We start from the raw sequence: 22,488 nt of genomic DNA on the forward strand, positions 1-22,488 counted from the left end.
TGCTGTATTCATCAAAACTCTGAAAAAACAGATGATTTCTCTCTTTAGTATTTAAAAATTGACATCTGGGGGCGCCTGGGTGACTCAGTTGGTTAAACGTCCGACTTCAGCTCAGGTCATGACCTCACGGTTTGTGGGTTTGAGACCCATATCAGGCTCTGTGCTGAAAGCTCAGAACCTGGAGTCTCCTTCGGATTCTCTGTCTCCCTTTCTCTCTGCCCATCCCCTGCCTGTTCTCTCTCTCTCTCTCTCTCTCTCTCTCAAAAATAAACATTTAAAAATTTAAAAAAGAAATTGGTATTTAATTTCATTTTGAACTAGGTTAGAAACCTAAGTCTTCTCCATTGAGCTTTTAAAATTAAAATAATTTTAATGCCTAAATGTAATAAAGACTTAAGTACACATTCAAACTGAAAATGGGAATTTATTTTCTATTACACTTTTCTGGCCAAAAGGAGCTGAAAGACATTTTTCCTTCCTACTTTCTTACAGCAAACATTGTTGGATTTTTTTTAAAAAAGCAAAATATAACAGAATTGTAATTGAGAAGACTAATTCTATGGAAATGGTATTAATCAGAGCTCAGTTAAAAGAACACTTGACAGAGTGTTTGCTTCGACAAACGAGGTTGTCAACTTTTCAACATTAGTGTTTCTCATATCATTTCTGGGTGGCCTTGAAATATTTTCCCTCAATATAACGTCTTCATTTTTTGCTCTAGAGTTTCCTTCATTTAAAATAAAGGCTTGAGGAAGATCACATGAGATTTAGAGGCTCTGCGCTATTTTTTTAAATGTTGGGCAAAGTTGGGCTGGTTGATAATGCAATTCATTAAAATGAACTGTGTTTTCAGTGCCCTGGGCTCACCCAGCTGTTTGAGAGGTTTTGGTTCCTCTTGGAGCTGAAGAATATAGAGTCCATTTTTCTATCAGCCCAGGGCAGTAACTGAAAAAGTCCAGGAGATAGATCACACTGAATCCTACTATTCAGAAGAGATTTGCATTTAATGGTGTTGTTATTCATATTTTCCTTGAGCAAGAAAAGCATTTACACGGTGTTTAGAGGGAACAATGAATTTCATAAGCACAGTTGCCTTTGAAAAGATTTTTAAAGTTGCTATGATCATTTCAATTTCACTTTCTTAGAGTCATGCACGCTGTGATCTAAAACTTTTAAGTTCATTTAAAATCAGAGAAAAAATATTCAAGAGGATAAAAACAAGCATAGAGTAAACAAACATATAATTTTGCCATGAAAATTTCTCCTGGATAACTCTGTCAGTATTCTTCATCATTTCCATTCTGTTTCAACACCGCAGAACCACACACACGTAGCTCAAAGGTGAAACAACGTGCATTTGAGTGACAAAACATGGAGACCGGAAAGGAACGTAAATGTAAATCAAACTTTTAAAATCCTAGTCATACAATGACTTCTTTCCTTATTCTGTTATATCCATTCCACATGAATCCACGTTTTGCTTCCAGGAGGCCCTGTGCCATAAGCCCTGATCACAAAGACCACTACTAGTGGAGGATAAAATCAAGCCTGTTACCAGTGCCTAGTGGTAGCAAACTTGCAAAACTCTTCTGGAAAACTAATAAAATTATTATTCTGATTATTTGTGTTCTGGATTCTGGGGACCATGGAAATAGAAAAGGATAAGAAACAGGGCATGCTTTTTTGAGGTTTCTTGGGCTGGGAAGTAGAAAAATAGGTGTTTTCCTCTGGGGCTTTTTTATGGCTGCGGATGGTTGAGATTTCGGAGAGCTCTGTTTCATTTTCTCAGTCTTTAAGGGAGTGGTAGGCTTTGGCAGTCCGGCTGTTGACAAAATCTGTCTTCTTAAACTGAGCCTTTGGAATAAGCAAACAGATATGTGAAAGGTAACAACACTGTCATCCAAGAAAATGCAGTTTAAAAAAAAAATTTTTTTTTGAGAGAGAGAGAGAGAGAGAGAGAGGGAGAGGGAGGGAGAGGGAGAGAGAACATGAGCAGGGGAGCGGCAGAGAGAGGGGGGTACAGAGGATCTGAAGAGGGCTCTGCACTGACAGTAGAGAGCCTGATATGGAGCTCAAACTCATGAACCATGAGATCATGACCTGAGCCAAAGTCGGCTCAACCCACTGAGCCACCCAGGTGCCCCAAGAAAACGCTAAACGTTTTTAGTGATCTCTCACCAGGGGACCACTATTATCTGCCTATTAACTGCAACACTCACCTTTCTAGTGTACTTACCTTCTTGTAGGCATTATGGAGCTCCGTGTGCGTCCACAGAGAATAGAGGAGAACAGAAGCAGCTTTACTTGCCTTGTTGGAGGCATAACTGAAAAAAGGAAGAAAGCATTCTGAGATCAGTGAGAGTGTGTCAGGCTTCTGGATGCTGCCTCAGACATTCCATAAATCTTTAACTGCTGTTGCTTGGTGGCCATCCATTAAGTCAGGTCACTCACCATGACAAGAGAATTGGATGGTGAGCTTTGAAGGCCAGGGGCCACACTAGGTTAAAAAAAAACACTTTTTTTCATCTTTTAAAACCACTAGCACAGGGCTATCAGTTTATAGAGCATATTCCTGATATTTATAAGGAATATGTCCTTAGACTCCATAAATCTTTGAATTAACTTACAAAATAAAATTTGTATATTTGTATACACTATTTCCATTTATTTTATATTACATTAAATACAAATATGTTTATATTAAATATTATACTATTTGTAGAATAGAAATATATTAGTATGTTTATAATATATATTTATAGAATACAAATGCAGAAAAGAAGGACTGAAAAACATATACCTCCTATACTACTCTATGAATTAGGAGTGGTATTTTCTTTTTTTTTTTTTTTTTTTTTTTTCAACGTTTATTTATTTTTGGGACAGAGAGAGACAGAGCATGAACGGGGGAGGGGCAGAGAGAGAGGGAGACACAGAATCGGAAACAGGCTCCAGGCTCTGAGCCATCAGCCCAGAGCCCGACGCAGGGCTCGAACTCACGGACCGCGAGATCGTGACCTGGCTGAAGTCGGACGCCCAACCGACTGCGCCACCCAGGCGCCCCAGGAGTGGTATTTTCAAGTTAACAAATTCTTGAAACATTTAAAATAGTTTCAAAATTTCTTTGTTCTTGTATAGAGCAAATGGAAAATGCACTCCTCTTATATAGCCAAGTCACCACAGAAATGAACACTGTACTTACTAGTTTTTGATGTTTTACTTTTAAATTTGTACTGAACTTCCTATTTCTGGCTAAGGTTCTCTGCTTTCTTAGAGCTCTCTCTTTTCCATCACCTCAAATCACATACGGCCAAATTTTGTCTTCTAACAAAGAAACAAAGCTTTTTTTCTAATGTTTATTTATTTTGAGATACAGAGTGCGTGAGCAGGGAGAGGAAGAGAGGGAGAGTGAGAATCTCAAGCAGGCTCCACACTGTCAGTGCAGAGCCCAATGTGGGACTCGAACTCACAAACCATGAGATCATGGCCTGAGCTGAAATCGTTGGACGCTTAACCAACTGAGTCACCCAGGGGCCCCCAAAGAAACAAAGATTTAATTTTTCATATCATGGGCGTTTGTAAACAGGCAACCATGAACTAAAAATGCAGTACTGTATGGAGAAGCACATCTTGGGGTCATTCTTTGGCTAAGAGCCTTTCTCTTCCATACCAGACTTGTATGAAGGGGAAGCCAAATCAGCACCTCACAGATTCTTTTAGTACTTCATGGAGTTCTTGGACTCACTTGCTAATACTGAAGTACCCATAAATCCATGAAGACTATGGGTCTCTGATATCTAAAATTGGAAAGTGTTCTTGAATTGCAAATGTTTTATATTCATAGTTTATCAATTGGTTGTTTGGCACTTTGAAATTATTTATTTGAAAAAAAAATGCTATATATGGCAACTTATTTCCAGTCTAGCCCTTAAATTACAGGTCAGTTACCCAACACTCTCACAAGGACGGAAAAGCAGGCACATCTGGTAGAAGCTCCTTGTTGATTTTTTTTTTTTTTTTTTTTTTTTTGGAGACAGGGCATATGAGGACTGGTTCACAAATGGATGGACACTCAAGGCAAAAAGGAAGTAACAGAGTCAGACATCCCCATTTGTTGCTAAGCTATAAGAAGTTTCCAAAAGTTCTCATGTGCTTATGAGATCTCATGTGTCTGAATACTCAAATAATTAAAGAACATGAGTTCTCATGTGTCTGAATACTCAAATAATTAAACTCATAGGTCTTACTGAGATTTGCTTAGGAGCATGGATGACTACTCGGAATAGTCATTTCTGTTTTATACAGTAATCATTCAATCTCTCCACAAATTAAGTAACTGCTCTCTGCCAGGCGCTGGGGACAGGTGGATATTCTGACTTGGGGAGCTCACATTCTAACCAGTGCTCCGTTTTATCCTGTGACTCTGAATATGGTCTTCCTTCCCTATGAGGCTTGCCAGAGTGGGGCTGCAGAGCACAAGTACTCCAGGATACCACAGACCCCTAGGCTTGCCCCTGTGTGGCCAAGCACACATTTGTCTACCATAGGTAAAGTCTGTTTGCTTTGCAACTCATTATAATTGGGCTGTAACATTTCTTCTCTTGCTTGGTTATTTATAAAAGTAACTTGTATTTAACAAGTCAAACACTTCAGAATTGTATAAAGAGAAAAATATAATAATCTTCATGCCCTCTTTGGATCCCATGTCTCTAAATTAACTAATAATAATGATTTTGTTATACAAGGTTTTTCATTCTCTTCCTCACTTTTTTTTTAATGGGGAAAATTTAAAGACACAGAAAAGCGACGTGGAATGACTTATATGCATTGAACTTCTATTCTCAAAAGGGAATAAGACGTGGAAGAGATGTGATAGAGAAAACCAAGAAAGCAAGAATTTGATTATGTTGCCTCCTACTTCTTGTGTTATCACTGCTTCTTTTAAGCCACTGGGGTGATACTGGCTCCAGATTTAAGTGAGGAAAAGGGCAATCCCTGTCCACAGGACTTCCACATTGCCTATATTCTCCTATTCTTAAATCATAGTTATGGCTCTGGGAAATAAATGAATTTGTTAGGTCAATAAAAGGCTGGAATGTGCTACCCAGAGAAGATATGGCATTTGACGATACTTCATTTAAAAAAATTTTTAAATTATTTTTAAGGTTTTTTTTTTTAATGTTTACTTATTTTTGAGAGAGAGAGAGAGAGAGAGAGAGAGAGAGAGAGAGAGAGAGAGAGAGAACGCGAGCTGGGGAGGGGCAGAGAGAGAAGGACACACAGAATCCAAAGCAGGCTCCAGGCTCTGAGCTGTCAGCACAGGGCCTGACATGGCTCAAGTGCATGAACCAGGAGATCATGAGCCAAAGTCAGATGCTTAACCGACTGAGCCACCCAGGTGCCCCTAATTTTTTAATTTTTAATTTTATTTTTGAGAGAGAGATTGAGAGAGAGCGTGAGAGCGAGCATGAGCAGGGGTGGGGGGGGCAGAGAGAGAGAGGGAGACAAAGAATGGAGACAGGCTCCAGGCTCTGAGCTGTCGGCACAGAGCCTGATGCAGAGCTCAAACTCACTAACTGTGAGACCATGACCTGAGCAGAAGTCGGACGCTTAACCAACTGAACCACCCAGGTGCCTCTAGCTGGATACTTTAGAAGATAATGGGCAACTATTAGGCTTGGAGAATTCAGTCTTTCACTTGCTTGATTACTAAGGATTGAACCAAATGATTTGGCCCAGCGTTACAATCTCATTCTTTGGCCACGTTACCCATGGTCCTCAATGATTGCACATTCACAGCTAGATTTACAGATGGGTGTTGGGAGTGGTAGTGAGGAAAGGGAAGAGAGCCAACAGGCAGATACTACAGGACTTACACATCGCCTGAGCTGATAGTCATGATTTTCTGCAGGCCCCCAGTGTTTAGAAGGTCCCGTGCATTCTGGTAACTATTTTGGATTATATTGTTCAATGTGTAGCAGGCAGAGGCTGTAGTCTCAATGAGAAGGTCAGTACTCGGGACTGTGTCAGGAATTATGGAAACCAAATCAGGTAGAGTTTCTTTGGCTATAAAATGAAAGAAGAAGAATACTTGATTAAAAAGGTTGTCTCTTAATCTGAACATCCCAAGATATTTTGAGTAAAGAATATTTTAAAAAGAAACACAACTGGTTAAGAAATATATGGAAAGATGTAATCTCTCTATTATTCAATTTTTAAAAAGATTCTTAAAAAGAGGATACTCAGTGCTCAGTACACTGGAAATCTTTTGATAGAAATGACAATGACAATTTGACAGAAACATCAAGAATTTAAAAAACTTTCACATCCTTTAATTTAGTAATTCCACTTCTGGAAATTCATCCTAAAGATATCACTTTAAAAATAGAAGAAGCTTTATGCAGAGATTTTTATTATAGTGTTATCTATAAGTGACAAATGATAAAATGCCCAAGTAACTCAGTGATAGGATACTATCAAAAACCAAGCTGCAAAGAATATTATACATCCCCCAAATATTTATGAAACATGTAACGCAAGAAAATATTTGTTAATATTCTTTCTGAAAAATTAATATACTTAAATAATCCATAATATAAACATTAGAAAAGAAAATACGCAAAAGAAACCTGAGAAGAAATACACTAACATATGAATAGGACTTGTTCTTCTACAACAATATTGACGGTGACCGAAAATTTTTAAAAAAATTATCTGTACTGCTTAGTTTCATCAATCTACAAATAATACTAATATTTAAAAAGGAGAGGGGCGCCTGGGTGGCTCAGTCGGTTAAGTGTCTGACTTCGGCTCAAGTCACGATCTCACAGTCCGTGAGTTCGAGCCCCGCGTCGGGCTCTGGGCTGATGGCTCAGAGCCCGGAGCCTGGTTCCGATTCTTTGTCTCCCTCTCTCTCTGCCCCTCCCCCGTTCATGCTCTGTCTCTCTCTGTCTCAAAAATAAATAAACGTTAAAAAAAAAATTTAAAAAAAAATAAAAAGGAGAAAAAAACTATTTTATTTTTTCACTCTGTATGTAAGTTCCTGGCTATCTATTTCTCCTGCTTCTATTTCTCCTCACAACTCTTGAATACAGTGTTGTGTTTATCATGGTTGTATAATGAAAACTTCTGCTTAATTTTCTTCAAAAAAAATTTTTTTTAAATGTTTATTTTTGAGAGAGACAGAGTATGAGCAGGGGAGGGGCAGAGAGAGAGGGAGACACAGAATCTGAGGCAGGCTCCAGACTCTGAGCTGTCAGCACAGAGCCCGACACGGGGCTCAAACTCACCAACTGTGAGATGATGACATGAGCTGAAGTCAGATGCTTAATCAACTGAGCCACCCAGGTGCCCCAATTTTGTTGTTTTTCATCTGAGTTTATGTGGCACCCTGAACTGCGCACTTCTCTAGAATACTGGATTGTAATTAGTTATGTGCCTGTCTGAATTCCAAGTGGGGCTATGGGCTCCTGAGAACAATTATCAAATTCATCTCTGTATTTCCAGCATGAATCACTATGCCTAGAACAGAGAGGTGTGCAAAAAAGGAACTGAACAATTGTCATCCTTTGATAATATGTGGACCTGATTGACAGGAAAGACACACCTTCTGCTCAAAGACCTGAACTCTGTTTTCCACGGTTATTAAAGCATCACAGCACAGTGTTTAGAGCTCAGAGCTCAGTCTCTGAAGCCACACTTCTTCCGTTTCAGTCTTGCCTCTGCCACCCAATGGCTGTGTGGTTTGGGCAAGTTGCTTAACCTCTCAATGCTGCATTGTCCTAATCTATAAAATGGGATAATAATAGTATCTACTTCACAGGGTTGTTGTGAGGGATTAAATGAGTTAATGTGCTAATTGATCACAGCACCCTGCAAGCAGTAATCTCCCAATAGAAACAAATTATTATCAGAAGGCTTCCTCCTTTTAATATGTTAAATCACAGAATTAAAGGCCTTGAGAATGTGAATTTTCTTTCCACTGAATTTAGATGGACATCATGGAATTAAGTGAATTTAAGTGTAATTAAAATGAGGGGAGGTTTATCAGTGGATCATCTTACGAAAGCATGAGGCTACAAAGAAATAAACCCACAATTATATTCAATTAATCTTCGACAAAGGAGGCAAGAATACCCAATGGGAAAATAACAGTCTCTTCAACAAATGGTGCTGGGAAAACTGGACAGCAACATGCAAAAGAATGAAACCAGACCACTTTCTTACACCATACACAAAAATAAATTCAAAATTGATTAAGGACTTCAGTGTGAGACCTGAAACCATAAAAGTCCTAGAAGAAAGCACAGGCAGTAATTTCTCTGACATTGGCCATAGCAACATTTTTCTAGATCTGTCTCCTGAGGCAAGGGAAACATAAGCAAAAATAAACTACTGGGACTATATCAAAAGAAGAAGCTTCTGAACTGCAAAGAAAACAACCAGCAAAACTAAAGACAACTTTGGAATGGGAGGAGATATTTGCAAATGATATATCTGATAAAGGGTTAGTATGCAAAATATATAAAGAACTTATACAACTCACCTCCAAAAAACAAATAATCCAATTTAAAAAAATGGGCATAAGACATGAATTGACATTTCTTCAAAGAAGACATACAGATGGCTAACAGACACATAAAAAGATGCTTACCACTGCTTATCATCAGGGAAATACAAATCAAAACTACAATGAAAAACTACCTCTTACCTATCAGAATGGCTAAAATAAAAAACTTAAGAAACAACAAGTGTTGATGAGGATGTGAAGAAAGGGGAACCCTCGTGTGCTATTGGTGGGAATGCACATTGGTGCAGCTACAGTGGAAGACACTATGGAGGTTCCTCAAAAAATTAAAAATAGAACTACCCTACCATCCAGTAATCGCAGTACTGGGTATTTACCCATAGAATACAAAAACACTAATTCAAAGGGATTTACACACTCCTATGTTTATTGCAGCATTATTTACAATAGCCAAATTATAGAAGTAGCCCAAGGGTCCACTGATAGATGAATGGATAAAGAAGATGCGGGGTGTGGGTGTATTATATGAAATATTATTCACCATAAAAAGGAATGAAATGTTGCCATCTGTCACAACAGGGGTGGAGCTAGAGACTATAATGCTAATAAGTAAAATAATTCAGTCAAGGAAAGACAAATACCATATGATTTCACTCCTATGTAGTATTTAAGAAACAAACCAAATAAACAAAGGAAAAAAAGAGACACAAAACAAAAAAACAGATGCTTAACTATAGAGAAGAAACTGATGGTCACAAGAGGGGAGATGGGTGAGGAGATGGGTGAAATAGGTAAAGGGATATTAAGAGTACACTTATCTTGATGAGCACTGAGTAAGGTATGGAATAGTTGAATCGCTATATTGTACACCTGAAACTAATAGAACACTGTATGGCAACTACACTGGAATTAACATTTAAAAATTGCCAAAAAAATAACAGATAATCTCATCAGAATTTTACAGATAAAAGCCTCATCACAGTTACAGGCTGCATAAAACAAATTGAACAACTTAAAAAAATTTTTTTCAATGTTTATTTATTTTTGAGAGAAAGAGACAGAGTATGAGTGGGAAAGGGGCAGAGAGAGAGGGAGACACAGAATCGAAGCAGGCTCCAGGCTCTGAGCTGTCAGCATAGAGCCTGATGCGGGGCTCGAACTCACGAGCCGGGAGATCATGACCTGAGCTCAAGTCGGACACTTAACCGACTAAGCCACCCAGGCGCCCCAAAACTAACTTTTAGTGCAAACTACTTCATTAGTAAGAGGATTTGGATCAGGCAGGTCACCATAAACTCTGATGTGACTGTAACATAATAATCCTTTGGATCTATTCCATAATGAAGGAGAAGGCCAGACCTATTTAACAAAACACTGGTCCTCCCTATAATGCTCAGTAGGCATCACCTACGGGTTACATGGCACTTGAATTAACAGGACCACTAAAATGACAAACTGGAATAAATATAGATATTGGAATAGAAACTTTCCTCCCTCTTCCCCTTCTTCTTTGACTCCCCTTTCTTCTTTCCTTTGTTTCTTTCTGTTTTATCTTTTTACGGGCTACTGACACACGTTGCACACACATGACATGAATGTTACAACAAGATGAACTATTGGTGATTGAGGAGACTAAGATTGCTACACATGCAATTAAGACATTCTTCTAGATTTGGTCAAGAGTTAGAGATCAGGACTGAGACAAACTCGAGCACACATTATCACAATCTCTCAAACATGCCTGAAATGTAATGAAAAATGTATTTGAAGTTATTCTGTATCATTCAGTTTGCTTTTATTTTGTTAAAATTAACTCTAATAATTTTTAGTTAACCACTAGATGTATGATCCAATTTTAATAGCATGATTTATTTAGATCTCTCTTTGTCTAAACTTTTATCATAGGTAGATAGGTATAGAGAGATCTCAGGAATAATATTCACCTAATGTTACCAATGGTTATTTTCCAAGTGGTAAGAGGAAGTATTTTTTGCTTCATTTATTATGCTTTTCTTAATTTCTTGAATTTTTTAAATGAGCACGTATCTTTTTTTAATTGATGTTGTTTTATTTAATAAAACCATCCAGAACAATGATTTTCCACTTACCTAGCTTCTGGTTAAAAGTGACAAATATGGAATGAGAAGTCACATTGCTAAGCCATTAATTGTTAACGGAAAAAAAAAGTATGAATATTGTAATTACCCAAGCTTGTCAACAAAATTTAAGATGCAATGTATGAAGGCCAGAAGTCACTCAAAGTAGGTAAACAAAGAAAATAGGTAAACATTAAGTGTAGTGAAATACAAAAAAACCTTGATTCTGCCAAGGCCATTTCCCGCTCCATTGAAGAATTAAATACAATGCTTATTTATAAAAAAATAAAGTATGGGGCTGTATTTGTATCTTCCCAACAGTTAGAGGATGGTTGAACCTGAGACCAACAGCATTTTTGCCCTGAAGGTACATGCATAATGTGTGGAGCACAGTTATTTCCATCGGCACTGTTTTAAAGATGGAGTCAACATTTCCTTTAGGGAAAGAAAGAAAAAAAGTCAAAGATAATATACCTGATTAAAGTGCAACACAAAAGTCCACAAAGGACAATGAGGAGAACACTTTCATAATTTTCAGAGTGCCTACGGCAAGGTTTCTTTCATATTCGCTGAAAAATTTCCAGGCTCTCTCTATATTTATTATGGGCACGAAACCATTGTATGAAACTACCTCTCCAATGTTGTGCTGCTGGTTGGCTTTGGAAATGACATTATTAAGACATAATCAGACTTCAGTATCTCTGGTGCTGTGTGTGTGTGTGTGTGTGTGTGTGTGTGTGTGTGTGTGTGTGTCCACCAAAACAAACGAGCATTTGTTTATAAATTTAGTGGAATTTTGTGAAAAGCTAGTTTTCAAGTTGTCAGAAATGACTAATTTATGGAGCATTAGAAGCATGACTGATTTTTGGCATTATTTTCCTATTATCTCATTTTATAGTTTTCACAAGTATTTATCAGGCATTTCTTTTTTTTTTTAATTTCTTTTTTTTTTTTTAACATTTATTGATTTTTGAGACAGAGAGAGACAGAGCATGAACGGGGGAGGGTCAGAGACAGGGAGACACAGAATCTGAAAGAGGCTCCAGGCTCTGAGCTGTCAGCACAGAGCCTGATGCGGGGCTCGAACTCACGGACTAGGAGATCATGACCTGAGCTGAAGTCGGCTGCTTAACCGACTGAGCCACCCAGGTGCCCCATATCAGGCATTTCTATGTATAAAGCAAATGAAAACATTATTTGATGGTGTAAATAGTTATCACCTTTGTCAATAATAAAGACTCTCAAAAATAAAGCAAATGTTTCATTGTATTCATTTAAAAACCATCTATGCTGAATCCACTACATTCAGTATACTCCTCCTTTTTGTCTTTTTTTTTGTGTGTGATCTGTTCATTCATTTTTTTCTAGTGCAACAAGGACCAAGTCTCTTCTTCTTGTTCTTTTTTTTTTTTTAGAGAGAGAGAGTGAACGGGGGAAATGGGCAGAGAGAGAGAGAATCCCAAGCAGGCTCCACGCTTAGAGTGAAGCTCGATGCAGGGCTCAATCCCACGACCGTGGGATCATGACCTGAGCCGAAATTAAGAGTCGGACACTCAACTGACTGAGTCACCCAGGCGCCCCAAGGACCAAGCTTCTAAAGTGAACACCACTCTGTGTACACTTTCAATGTTTCAGAAGAGCAGCGCTTAAATAGGCCACCCAGAGAGCATCCCGAAAGCCAGGTGCATAGGTTAAAAAGACTATCCACAATGATACAACTGAAGGTACAAAAACATCAAATATGTACTTACCTTGTTAATTATAATTAGGTCTAAGTTTCCCTTCTATAGTAATTAAAACAGAAACAAAACAAAACAAAACAAAACAAAACAAAACAAAATGCTGGATATGAAGAAAAATCCTATTTGAGACCCTGGGAGAAAGTGGACCCTTGATGCCTGGGTGCAAAGGCCAGGTCTATTTTACCACATTTTGCTCCTTAGTCACATTTTCAGTTCATCGTTGCAAAAAAAAAAAAAAAAAAAAAAGTGATACAGACAATGTTTTATTGCATTTGTATTTTTTTTTTTAATTTAATGTTTATTTATTTTTGAGAGAGAGAGAGAGAGACAGAGCATAAGTGGTGGAGGGGCAGAGAAAGAGGGGGACAAAGAATCCAAAGCAGGCTCCAGGCTCTGAATTATCAGCACAGAGCCCAATGCAGGGCTTGAACTCATGGACCACGAGATCATGACCTGAGCTGAAGTCAGATGCTTAGCTGACTGAGCCACCCAGATGCCCCTATATTTTCTTCTTTCTTTTTTTTTAAGTTTATTTACCCATTTTGAGAGAGAGGGGAGGGAGGGAAGGGGCAGATAGAGAGGGAGAGAGAGAATTCGAAGCAGGCTCTGTGCTGTCAGTGCAGAGCCTGACATGGAGCTTGATCTTGCAAACCATGAGATCGTGACAGAAATCAAGAGTTGAATGCTTAACCAACTGAGCCACCCAGGTGCCCCTGAATTTGTATTTTCGATATGTAATCACTACATCAAGACACGTTTGCTGACTCACCAATTTCATTCTGCAGAGAGAGATTCCGAGACAAATTCCTCAGCAGGGAGACCGCTGTCTTTTTCACACTTGGATCACCAACATGCAGCATCTTCCGGGTGTGCTGCAGGCCATTTTCCTTCTGGACAACTGTCTGAGCTACTGATGTTGGCATCTGTTGTGTGAGACATATCAATATCACTGCATTTGACTTCACACTAATTTTAAATTTCTGTAGATTACTAGAGACTGTTAAAACTAAAGCTGTGATGAAACCAGCCTGAAGATACTTCCTTTAAATTCTTATTACGTTTTCAATTTTATTACTGGAGAAAAACAGCTTATTAGGTATTTTTAAATAGAATATTGGATTTGGTTACCTACTATATTTTTGCCTGTTTGTAAATAAAATGGGCCTGTCTTTTCCTTGCTTTCCTCTTTATTCATATCTTCAGCTCAGCATTGTGAAAAGGATATAAGGATGATATTTTAGAATCAAACACTAGTGTCATGAAATTAGTTGCATAATGTTTTCCAACTATTTGTGTAATGTAAGTATAATCTCAACTTTGTGGGTCTGGTGGAATTTACCCACGAAGACAACTGAGCTGAGAAAAATTTTAAAGGGAGATGCCTTTGATTAATATTCGATGTATTTGTTGGCTTAGTCACCTTTTCTGTTTCTTTTTGCTTAAGTTTTGGCATTTTACATATCTTAATAAACTTGTTCAATTCTAAAAAGCCAGTTTATTCTGAAAGAGATATTGGGCGTTTAGAGAAAAGAATGTATGGCTCGTTAGATTATTTCTAATTCGATGCTTTCAGTCAGAGGCTGTGTATACAAGTTGCTGGTCCAGGTCCAAGTCCACTAGAGACCAATCTTATTTGGAATTAGGTTGACAAATTAGTTTGAGTACTGACCAAAACCTTCCTGGCATCAATAAACCTCTAATACAGGGATCTTGGCTTGTGTCTACAACTTTATAGATTTCTATCTGAAGCTAACTTGAGGCCACCTGCCAGAAATTCCCGCCATTCTTCAGGGTGTCTATCTTCTCTGTTTATCTTATCTAAATACTGCTTATTTTCTCCTCCCTCCTGCAGATTTGCTCTTATATTCTCTACTATACTTTTTAGAACAGGGGTTCTGAAGATTGGATCCCAGAAAGGTTTTAGGGAGAGGACAGCAAGTCCTTAAAGCTATTTTTTGTATTGGGGCATCTGGCTGGTTCAGTTGGTGGAGCATGTGGCTCTTGATCTTGGGATTGTGAGTTTGAGCCCCATGTTGGGTATAGAGATTACTTAAAAATAAAAAATAAAGAAAACTTATTTTTGTGTTTATAATAAAATTTCTCAGGGAAAGGGTGTATAACTTTTATTAGATAGTCAAAGTGTCTAAGACTCAAAAGAAGTTTAACAATCACTATTTTAGAATGTTTTATTGTAAACAAGTCTGTCACACTAACTTGTAGAGCACTCCATTAAACTACGTGCTCCACTCTGAGAAGAATCCTTCCTCTGTAGCCATCCAGAGGAGGCTATTTATTCTGTACCACTCCTGTGACTTGGGCACAGAGGTAGGTTAGCATTCCTCTGTCTTCCCGATGGCCCGTCTAGATGTCTTCCCTCACACGCAGTAGCTCTGTCTTCTGAGTCATGGCCATCCGGCTCTATCACCCCCATAGCATTTTCTTTGTCATCTCAAGGCCTACCGTTCCTTTCCCAACATCCACTGGAGGCTTCGGAGCCTGGCTCAGAGCCTTCTCCACTCCACGTTCACTATAGATGACCACATTAATTATGCCTTTGTTCCTAGACTTGCTAAATGTCACTGACTGTCATCTCTTCCACACATCAGTCATTCACTTCCATGGTCATACAGAACCTATTTCATCCCAAAATACCTTGACTCTGAAAACATAAACTCAAATGTTATACTCTGAACACAATTTCCTGTTCACTTTGCTCTCTGTCCCTCACTCCTACTATATTTCTTCTTCAGCCTCATCAAGAACTCCAGTGCCCTTATCTCAACCTTTACTCCCCACACCTCAAGTTGCCAATACTCTTCCGTTTTAACTTTCTTTCTTAGACTAGTCGTACATGAACCAACACATCACAAACTATCTTTCAATACCCTTAATTCTCTTATCGTTCCAGTTTATTTTCTACCTACCCAGTATAATTGCAAAACTGATTTTATACTTGGCCACCAAATACTGCTAGACTAAATAGTGCATTTGCGGACTGGTACTTCTGCGAAGTTATGGTCTCCAATCTCCACTAGGAACCAAATGTTGCCAGTCAACTTTCTGTTTTTTAAATGCCAGTTGGGGATTCAAAGCCTCACACCAGAATGACTCTTCTAAAATTTAATCTTATTATGTTCCGCCTCAGGTTTAAACTCTGTAATGACTCTCCATTGTTTCCAGAATGGTCTTCAGATGTCTTCATCTGGCCTGGTATCCATTTTCCTCTTTCCTTATCATTACTCCCTAATTCTCTAGGTTACAATTATACTAAACTGCTATCTCTCCTGCTAGAAGCTCCTTTAAAGGAAGAAATGGATCTTATCCAACTCTTTTTTTTTCCTTTCGGTGCCTTGTACAGTGCCTAGAACATGAGAGGTCCTATGTAAATATTTATTGAACTGAACTATATGAATAATATGTTATCAAGTTTTCCTAAAGATTTACTATCATCTCAGGAGATCAAGATAGATTAAAACATCACAAGATATTTCTTAAAATTTTTATTTTCTCTTGAGACATAAGATGCTTTTAAAATTAAAATCTTGTTTTGTACGTATATCATACTATACCACCTAATGATATATTCTTATATATAATAAAGCGCTTTGATGTTAGTATATAAAATGATAATTGGAAACATGCAAGTCTAGATGAAGTTTGGATTCTCAAATGATGTTTAATCAATCAGGGGAAAGAATAGCTAAATATTAGTCTTATTAATTCTGATTCGTGGAGGCAAATGAGAAAGTGAAGTGAGGTGGTCTTTAGAATTTGCTCAAAAAGGAAAGTAAACAGATTTACCCAAGAGATTTTTGTATTCCAGCTCTAGGGAATATGTGAGAATGACTATTATAGTTAGTCAGTCAACTATTTGCAAAAAGCACTTCTAGTTCATATTGTCCTGATTACTAAGGAGGTTTTAAATACCTTTTCAAATGTTTATTGGCCATTTTGTGAAACACCTGTTCAAGTCTCTTGCCAGTTTTCTTTGGATTACCTTTTGATTGTTAATTTGATGAGTTTTTTAAAAAAAATTTTTTATGTTTTATTTTTTATATTTAAGAGAGAGAGAGAGAGAGAGACAGACAGAGAGCGACTAGGGGAGGGGCAGAGAGACAGAATCTCAAGCAGGCTCCAGGCTTCAAGCTGTCAGCACAGAGTCCAACACGGGGCTCGAACTCATGAACTGTGAGATCATGACCTGAGCCGAGGTCGGACGCTTAACTGACTGAGCCTCCCAGGCGCCGCAATGAGTTGTCATATTTTCTACATACCAACCTTTGTTACTTACACACGTTGCAAAAATCTTTTTCTACTTTGTGATTTGACTCTTTACTGTCTTAACAATGTCTTTGGATAGCATAGCACCGTAAGTTATTAATTTTAATGTAGTCAATTTATAAAACACATACTTTATAGTAGTACTTTTTGCATCCACTTTTATCTTTTTTTTTTTAAACAAGATTTTTTTTTTTTTAACGTTTATTTATTTTTGAGAGAGAGACAGAGCATGAACGGGGGAGGGTCAGAGAGAGGGAGACACAGAATCTGAAAGAGGCTCCAGGCTCTGAGCTGTAAGCACAGAGCCCGACGCGGGGCTCGAACTCACGGACCGCGAGATCATGACCTGAGCCAAAGTCGGCCGCTTAACCAACTGAGCCACCCAGGCGCCCTTGCATCCACTTTTAAATAATCTTCCCCTATCATGAAGATATCCTTTCACAAGCTTTATAGTTTTGTCTTTAACATTTAAATCTCATTGCTGTTGGAACTTGTTTTCTAGTAAAGTGTGAGGGTAGGGGATATGTTTTGTTTTTTCCTAACAGATATGAAATTAAAAACTTCTAAAGTGTTTTAGAAATTTGAAAAGTGCTTATTTCAATGGTTTTTAACTTTGACTATGTGATGTTTAATGAACTTATTTCTACTGATACATAACTGACACACACATTGTATCCATTCTAGTTTAGGCTCTTTGCACATGACCATCAACTGCTCAGTGCTATCTCAGTTATGAACACAAGTTTAATAGACTGGATATTTCCTGAAATTATTTTAAATGCCCTGCTTTTCATGTTTTCCTATTCAATGATTCTTTTTGGAAATTATAAAACCAAGTATTTTTTTTATCACACAATTTAAGCATAACAAAATTAGGAACAGTGATAACTAGAAAAGATATATATGTAAGTTAAAATTTTCATAAAAAGCATCTTTTAACTTAAAAGAACATATCATTGTCCCATGGTGCCAAGGATTTTCTCCTATAAATCTCCAGTCAAATTAAACTCTAACAATTCTGAGTATGGATTAATACCAGTTCAGTGTAAGCCTCCTTTCAGGGAACTGGACTGGTCTAACATTAGGTATGATTTTAAATGCCTCGACACAATTAGGACAATTATGAGGTTATCTCCAATGCTTCGATTCCTTTTGGACTTGGAATCTCCTAGTGCCTTAAATTCCTATTTTGTTTATCCCAGTTAGATTATTACCAAACACAGGGATTTAATCTTATTTACTGCTATGTGCTTAGCTCTAGGCTAGTGCCTGCTATACAGTAGGCATTCAAAAAATGTTTGTTTAATAAATGAATGAAGGAACTTAAGCTCTAGGTAATAAACTACATATTCAGAACTTAAGTAGTGTAAGTGTTTCTGTATGTAGTATCTATCCTCAGGAACATGGAAACATTTCTGGACTGTTTGGATTCCATGAGAGATCTTGGACTGGAAGAGGCTAAAAGCCAAGCTTAAAGGCTTAGCTCATATTGAACCATACTCAGAACACAGTGGACTCAGATACCCATACACATACATGTACACCAAGTTAATTCCTGGCATTTTCTTTTAAGTTGGCTGGTAGCTAATAGAAGGGTTTCTGTAGTTTGGCAAAGTGAAAAAAAAAAAAATGTTTTTGGGAAACCTAGCATGGGAAAATGGGAAGGTAAGAGGACTGTGTCGTTCCTGGTAGTTTCTTGTTTCCTTCTCTTCATGCACAAGTAAATTTTGCAGAAAATCAGAGAGGTTAAAGTTTTGTCATATACATATGTGTGTGTGTGTGTGTGTGTGTGTGTGTGTGTGTATACACACACGTATATACATTTTTAAGTAATCTCTACACCCGTATGGGTCTCAAACTTGCAACCCCAAGATCAAGAGTCACATGCTCTACTGACTTAGCCAGCCAGGCACACACACGGGAGGGGCAGGCAGAGAGGGAGAGAGAGAACCTTAAGCAGGCTCCACACCCAGAAGAGAATCTGATACAAGGCTCGAAATCATGACCTGAGCCAAAATGAAGACTCATGCTTAACTGAATGAGCCACCCAGGCACTCCTATTTGTGTTAAGAGAAATATTGGTTTTACTATTTCACAATTTTGTTCAAAACAGAGCAGGCTTCTCTAGAAACACATTAAAGAATGAACACGGTTTCTCAAGCAAAGAATAAATAATATTTTTGTTATCCAGAAGAGTATTCTTCTCTATGGGGATGGATAATTGGAAACTGGACATATTATGAACTATTATGGGGGTGGGGTTATTCTAATGATTTCATGACCAAGGCAAGGAATATAAGCTTAGTTCAAATAACTACATGTTTATAGAATCCCTAACTATGAAGTAAGGTGTAAAATACATGGGGGACGGAATGAGCTTTTACTGTTTTATATATTTTTGACTTTGCTGGTATAAAGTAAGCACATCAGGAAGAGAAGCAGCTCCTTATTCTGCAGTTGAGTTTTTGGGGCACAAAAGCACAGATGTCCTTTCCAACTCCATACCCAGTAGACATCTGTTGTTTTTGCCTGCCCAGCACTCATTCTTCCTTTTGGTGATGAGCCACTCCTTTAGCATTTCAGTCCATGTGATACAAGTGGCAGTGACCCCTGCCTGCTCTAACCCATCCCCTGAAATTCACATGTGGGCACACTACCGAGTCCTGGACAATCAGAACATCACAGGCTCCTAGCCACAGGTACTTCTTCAGAAATGGGCAAGTGAAACTTATGTCTTGAGTTCCAAATGGAGTTATTGAGAAAATGGTAGTTTCTTTTCTGTGGGGACACTGGCCTGGATAAAAGGTAAGTCTGAAATCACTGGTGACCTTTGCTGCCATATGAGGAGAGCCTTTGAGAATAAAACCAAAAGAGCAAAGAGAACCCAGAGATAAAGTTATAATTACAATTGTTGGAGCACCTTATCCACCACCTTGGACTTTTCAGTTAAATGAGCCAAGAAATTACTCTTTTTTGCCCAGGCCAGTAGGTAGGATTCTGAGACTTGTAACTGAAAGAGCTCTAATATAAATATCTAGGAGTCTTTCACTCACAGCCTGACTTGGCTCTGTAGAAATGGAGGCTGAAAGTCCTAGAAAGCTGGAACTCTTGCTGGAAATTATAGAGAACTGTCTTAACCGAAGAGAGAAAAACTTTTGCTCTTACTACCTCATTTCTGAACCTGATGTAGGTATGTCCTACATCGTCATTATTTTTTTTAATGTTTATTTATTTATTATGAGAGACAGAGACAGCAGCGGAGGGGTAGAGAGAGGAGAGAGAGAATCCCAAGCAGGCTCCGCACTGTCAGCATAGAGCCTGACACAGGGCTCAAACTCACGAACTGTGACATTGTGACCTGAGCTGAAACCAAGAGTCCGATGCTTAACCAACTGAGCCACCCAGGTGCCCCAACAATGTCGTTGTTTTTAAAAAGCAGAAAAACAGGGGAGATACTCACTGGTCCACTTCCTGCTGTGAGATTCTGCAGAGCTCCCAAAGACGCTTCCTGAGTGTAGTTTCGGACACTCTTGGCGATCAAGGACAGATACATCCTTATCACGATGGAATGCCACAGCCATTCCACACCCTTGGGGTTGCTCTTTTCTTCCGGCATTGGCATGTCCTGATATTGCTAACCACATACACAATGAAATCCAGAATTAATGCCTTTGAGTCATTTCTACAATTCCACACCCAAACCAAGAGAGCAGAAATACCATCTAGTCTAGAGAGACTAATACTTTGCATAATAACAAGTGCCTGGTATGGAAATGAAAAGGCAAATAGGTATGATATCCAATCAGTTAACTTTGAGCTCACAATGACTGTTTCTCCTTAACAACATCCTGTAAACCTCCCAACTTTACATTTCATAGTGAAAGAGAATCTAAGAGAATTAAGCATAGGCTATTCTAGAATAGTTTTCAGGCTGCTATTAAGCTAGAAGCTAAATTAGTCACAACCACCCTGGAGATAAGAAAAACAGGCCTCTTCCCCAAGTCTTGTGAAGTTGTCTGGGATAACATCAGGATTCTAAACTTACCAGTTGCTCTCCAAGTTCACAAATACACACCACGATAGTCTGAGGAATAGGAGGGGTGACATTCTTCCAGTTTTCACAAAATGCCAGAATGCACAGTATTTCTTCATATGGGTGTACTTTTAGGATATCCAGAGCCAAGCATCACGGTCGCTATTAATGTTAAGCAATTTCTACACCATTGACTATACTATATTAAGCGTATTTCCTAACTTACAAAGCATACAGCAGTATGACATTGCGGTGAACAATGCAAATCTGGAGCCAGACTGCCCAGGACTGAATTCTATCCCCTCTACTAATTTCCTAAATTTTTCTGGGAAAATTCATTAACCTTTTGGTACTTCTGTTTCCTCATCAGTAAACGAGGATACCAACAATGCACACCTCGTAAGGTGGATGTAAGGATTAGAACAAATTAAAATAGTGCCTGAGATACACTAAGTACTCAGAAATACACACATACACACTTTGGCTTTCAAAGTCTTCCCAACATACCTCTTTTATTTTCCTGCTTCGACTGCCAAAACACCCAATACTTTTGTTGTTGTCGGCCTGGATAGTCCGATTTTGAATATAGATACTCTGGGAATATCTGTCTGGGAGCTCTGTCTCCAGCTGGTAGGAGAGGTTATGAAGGATGCACACACAGTTCTCCGTGGCCTGAGAAAAGAGGATGTGCATATTGACCATATACACATAGATGCCCCTTTGCAGGTATGCTACCATAGGACTTACTAGGTTTTAGATCTTACACAGTTTACTGGATGCTGTAGGGTGTGCTTGGACTGTGGGGTTCCCTGGGTGCGGGGAGTGGAATGAGTATGGCTAGATCATGAACGGTCATGAGCACAATATTACAACATAGAGGCTGACTTTCTTACAACCCCGGAGAGCCTTTCTAGTTCACTTTTAAGGGTGTGTTCAGAACGATTCTATATTTTAAGATACATAATTTAGTAGTCACATGGAGCTGGAAAACTGAAGCTATTGTTTACAGGACCAGTTAGGGGTTACTGCAGTGATCAGTATGAAAGATGCACAAACCAGGGCAGCAGCAGCAGTATGAGGGAGGAATGGACGAACTGGAGGGCATTTCTGAGGTGGAGCGCACTACGGTTTGCTGCCTGGTGGATACGGGATGTGAGGAAGGAAGGTAGTCGGAGATTACTCAGATTTCTGCTTTCATTTGGTGGATGGTGATAATTGTTAAGAAGGATTATTCAGAGAAGGAGCAAGTTTGGGAGTAAGAGAAGAGATGAACTGAAGTTCATTGCTGCACATGTAGCACAGGCCTCCATTCAAATATCTACACAGAGTTGTTAAATGGCTAATTGTAAATTTGGGTCTGGAAAGTAGATGGAAAAATGGGGTCAGGCAGATTTTAATATTTCTAAGCATGGATGGGATATCTTAAGCTTAGCAAATGAGTTAATGCCAAATAGCTACTTCCAGAATACTCTGAAGAGTCTTAGTAAGACAAAGTAAGTAAATCAAACGCAAGATATTTAATGCGTGAATCACCTTGTCATCTGGCTGGTAATCTGCAATGGTTCCTCTAACATAATGAACCAGTGAGTCGATCAGTCCATCACACCTTCTCATCACTTTCCTCCCATCAGGGCCTGCTGAGCTCATGTTTCTACCAGGAAAAACAACCAACCAACCATAAGACTTAAGCTGTGTATCTAATAGGCCTTTATTTCAAAGCTTTATTTGATTGATGCTTCTTCCACGTGTCTGGAAAACTGACAAATATGCAAAAGTGTGGCAGACACTTCCTGGGGTCAATTAATTATC

The 22,488-nt window shown here is 38.5% G+C and overlaps 1 protein-coding gene across 2 annotated transcripts in view; it reads right to left on the reverse strand.

The window, feature by feature from the left end:
- Positions 1–404: 404 nt before the first annotated feature.
- PKP2 (plakophilin 2) overlaps positions 405–22,488 on the reverse strand; it is a 95,083-nt gene continuing 72,999 nt past the window's right edge. For both annotated transcript variants that reach the window (XM_045463082.1, XM_045463083.1), the window contains exons 7-13: positions 22,213–22,330; positions 21,187–21,351; positions 20,107–20,280; positions 13,135–13,288; positions 5,877–6,066; positions 2,237–2,324; positions 405–1,854 (exon numbers count right to left, since the gene is read on the reverse strand). In XM_045463082.1, coding sequence (XP_045319038.1) covers positions 1,786–1,854; positions 2,237–2,324; positions 5,877–6,066; positions 13,135–13,288; positions 20,107–20,280; positions 21,187–21,351; positions 22,213–22,330 — 958 coding nt within the window. In that variant the 3' untranslated portion in view covers positions 405–1,785. The remainder of the gene's footprint in view (positions 1,855–2,236; positions 2,325–5,876; positions 6,067–13,134; positions 13,289–20,106; positions 20,281–21,186; positions 21,352–22,212; positions 22,331–22,488) is intronic.

Source organism: Leopardus geoffroyi, chromosome B4, assembly GCF_018350155.1.
Source record: "Leopardus geoffroyi isolate Oge1 chromosome B4, O.geoffroyi_Oge1_pat1.0, whole genome shotgun sequence".
Taxonomy (NCBI): domain Eukaryota; kingdom Metazoa; phylum Chordata; class Mammalia; order Carnivora; family Felidae; genus Leopardus; species Leopardus geoffroyi.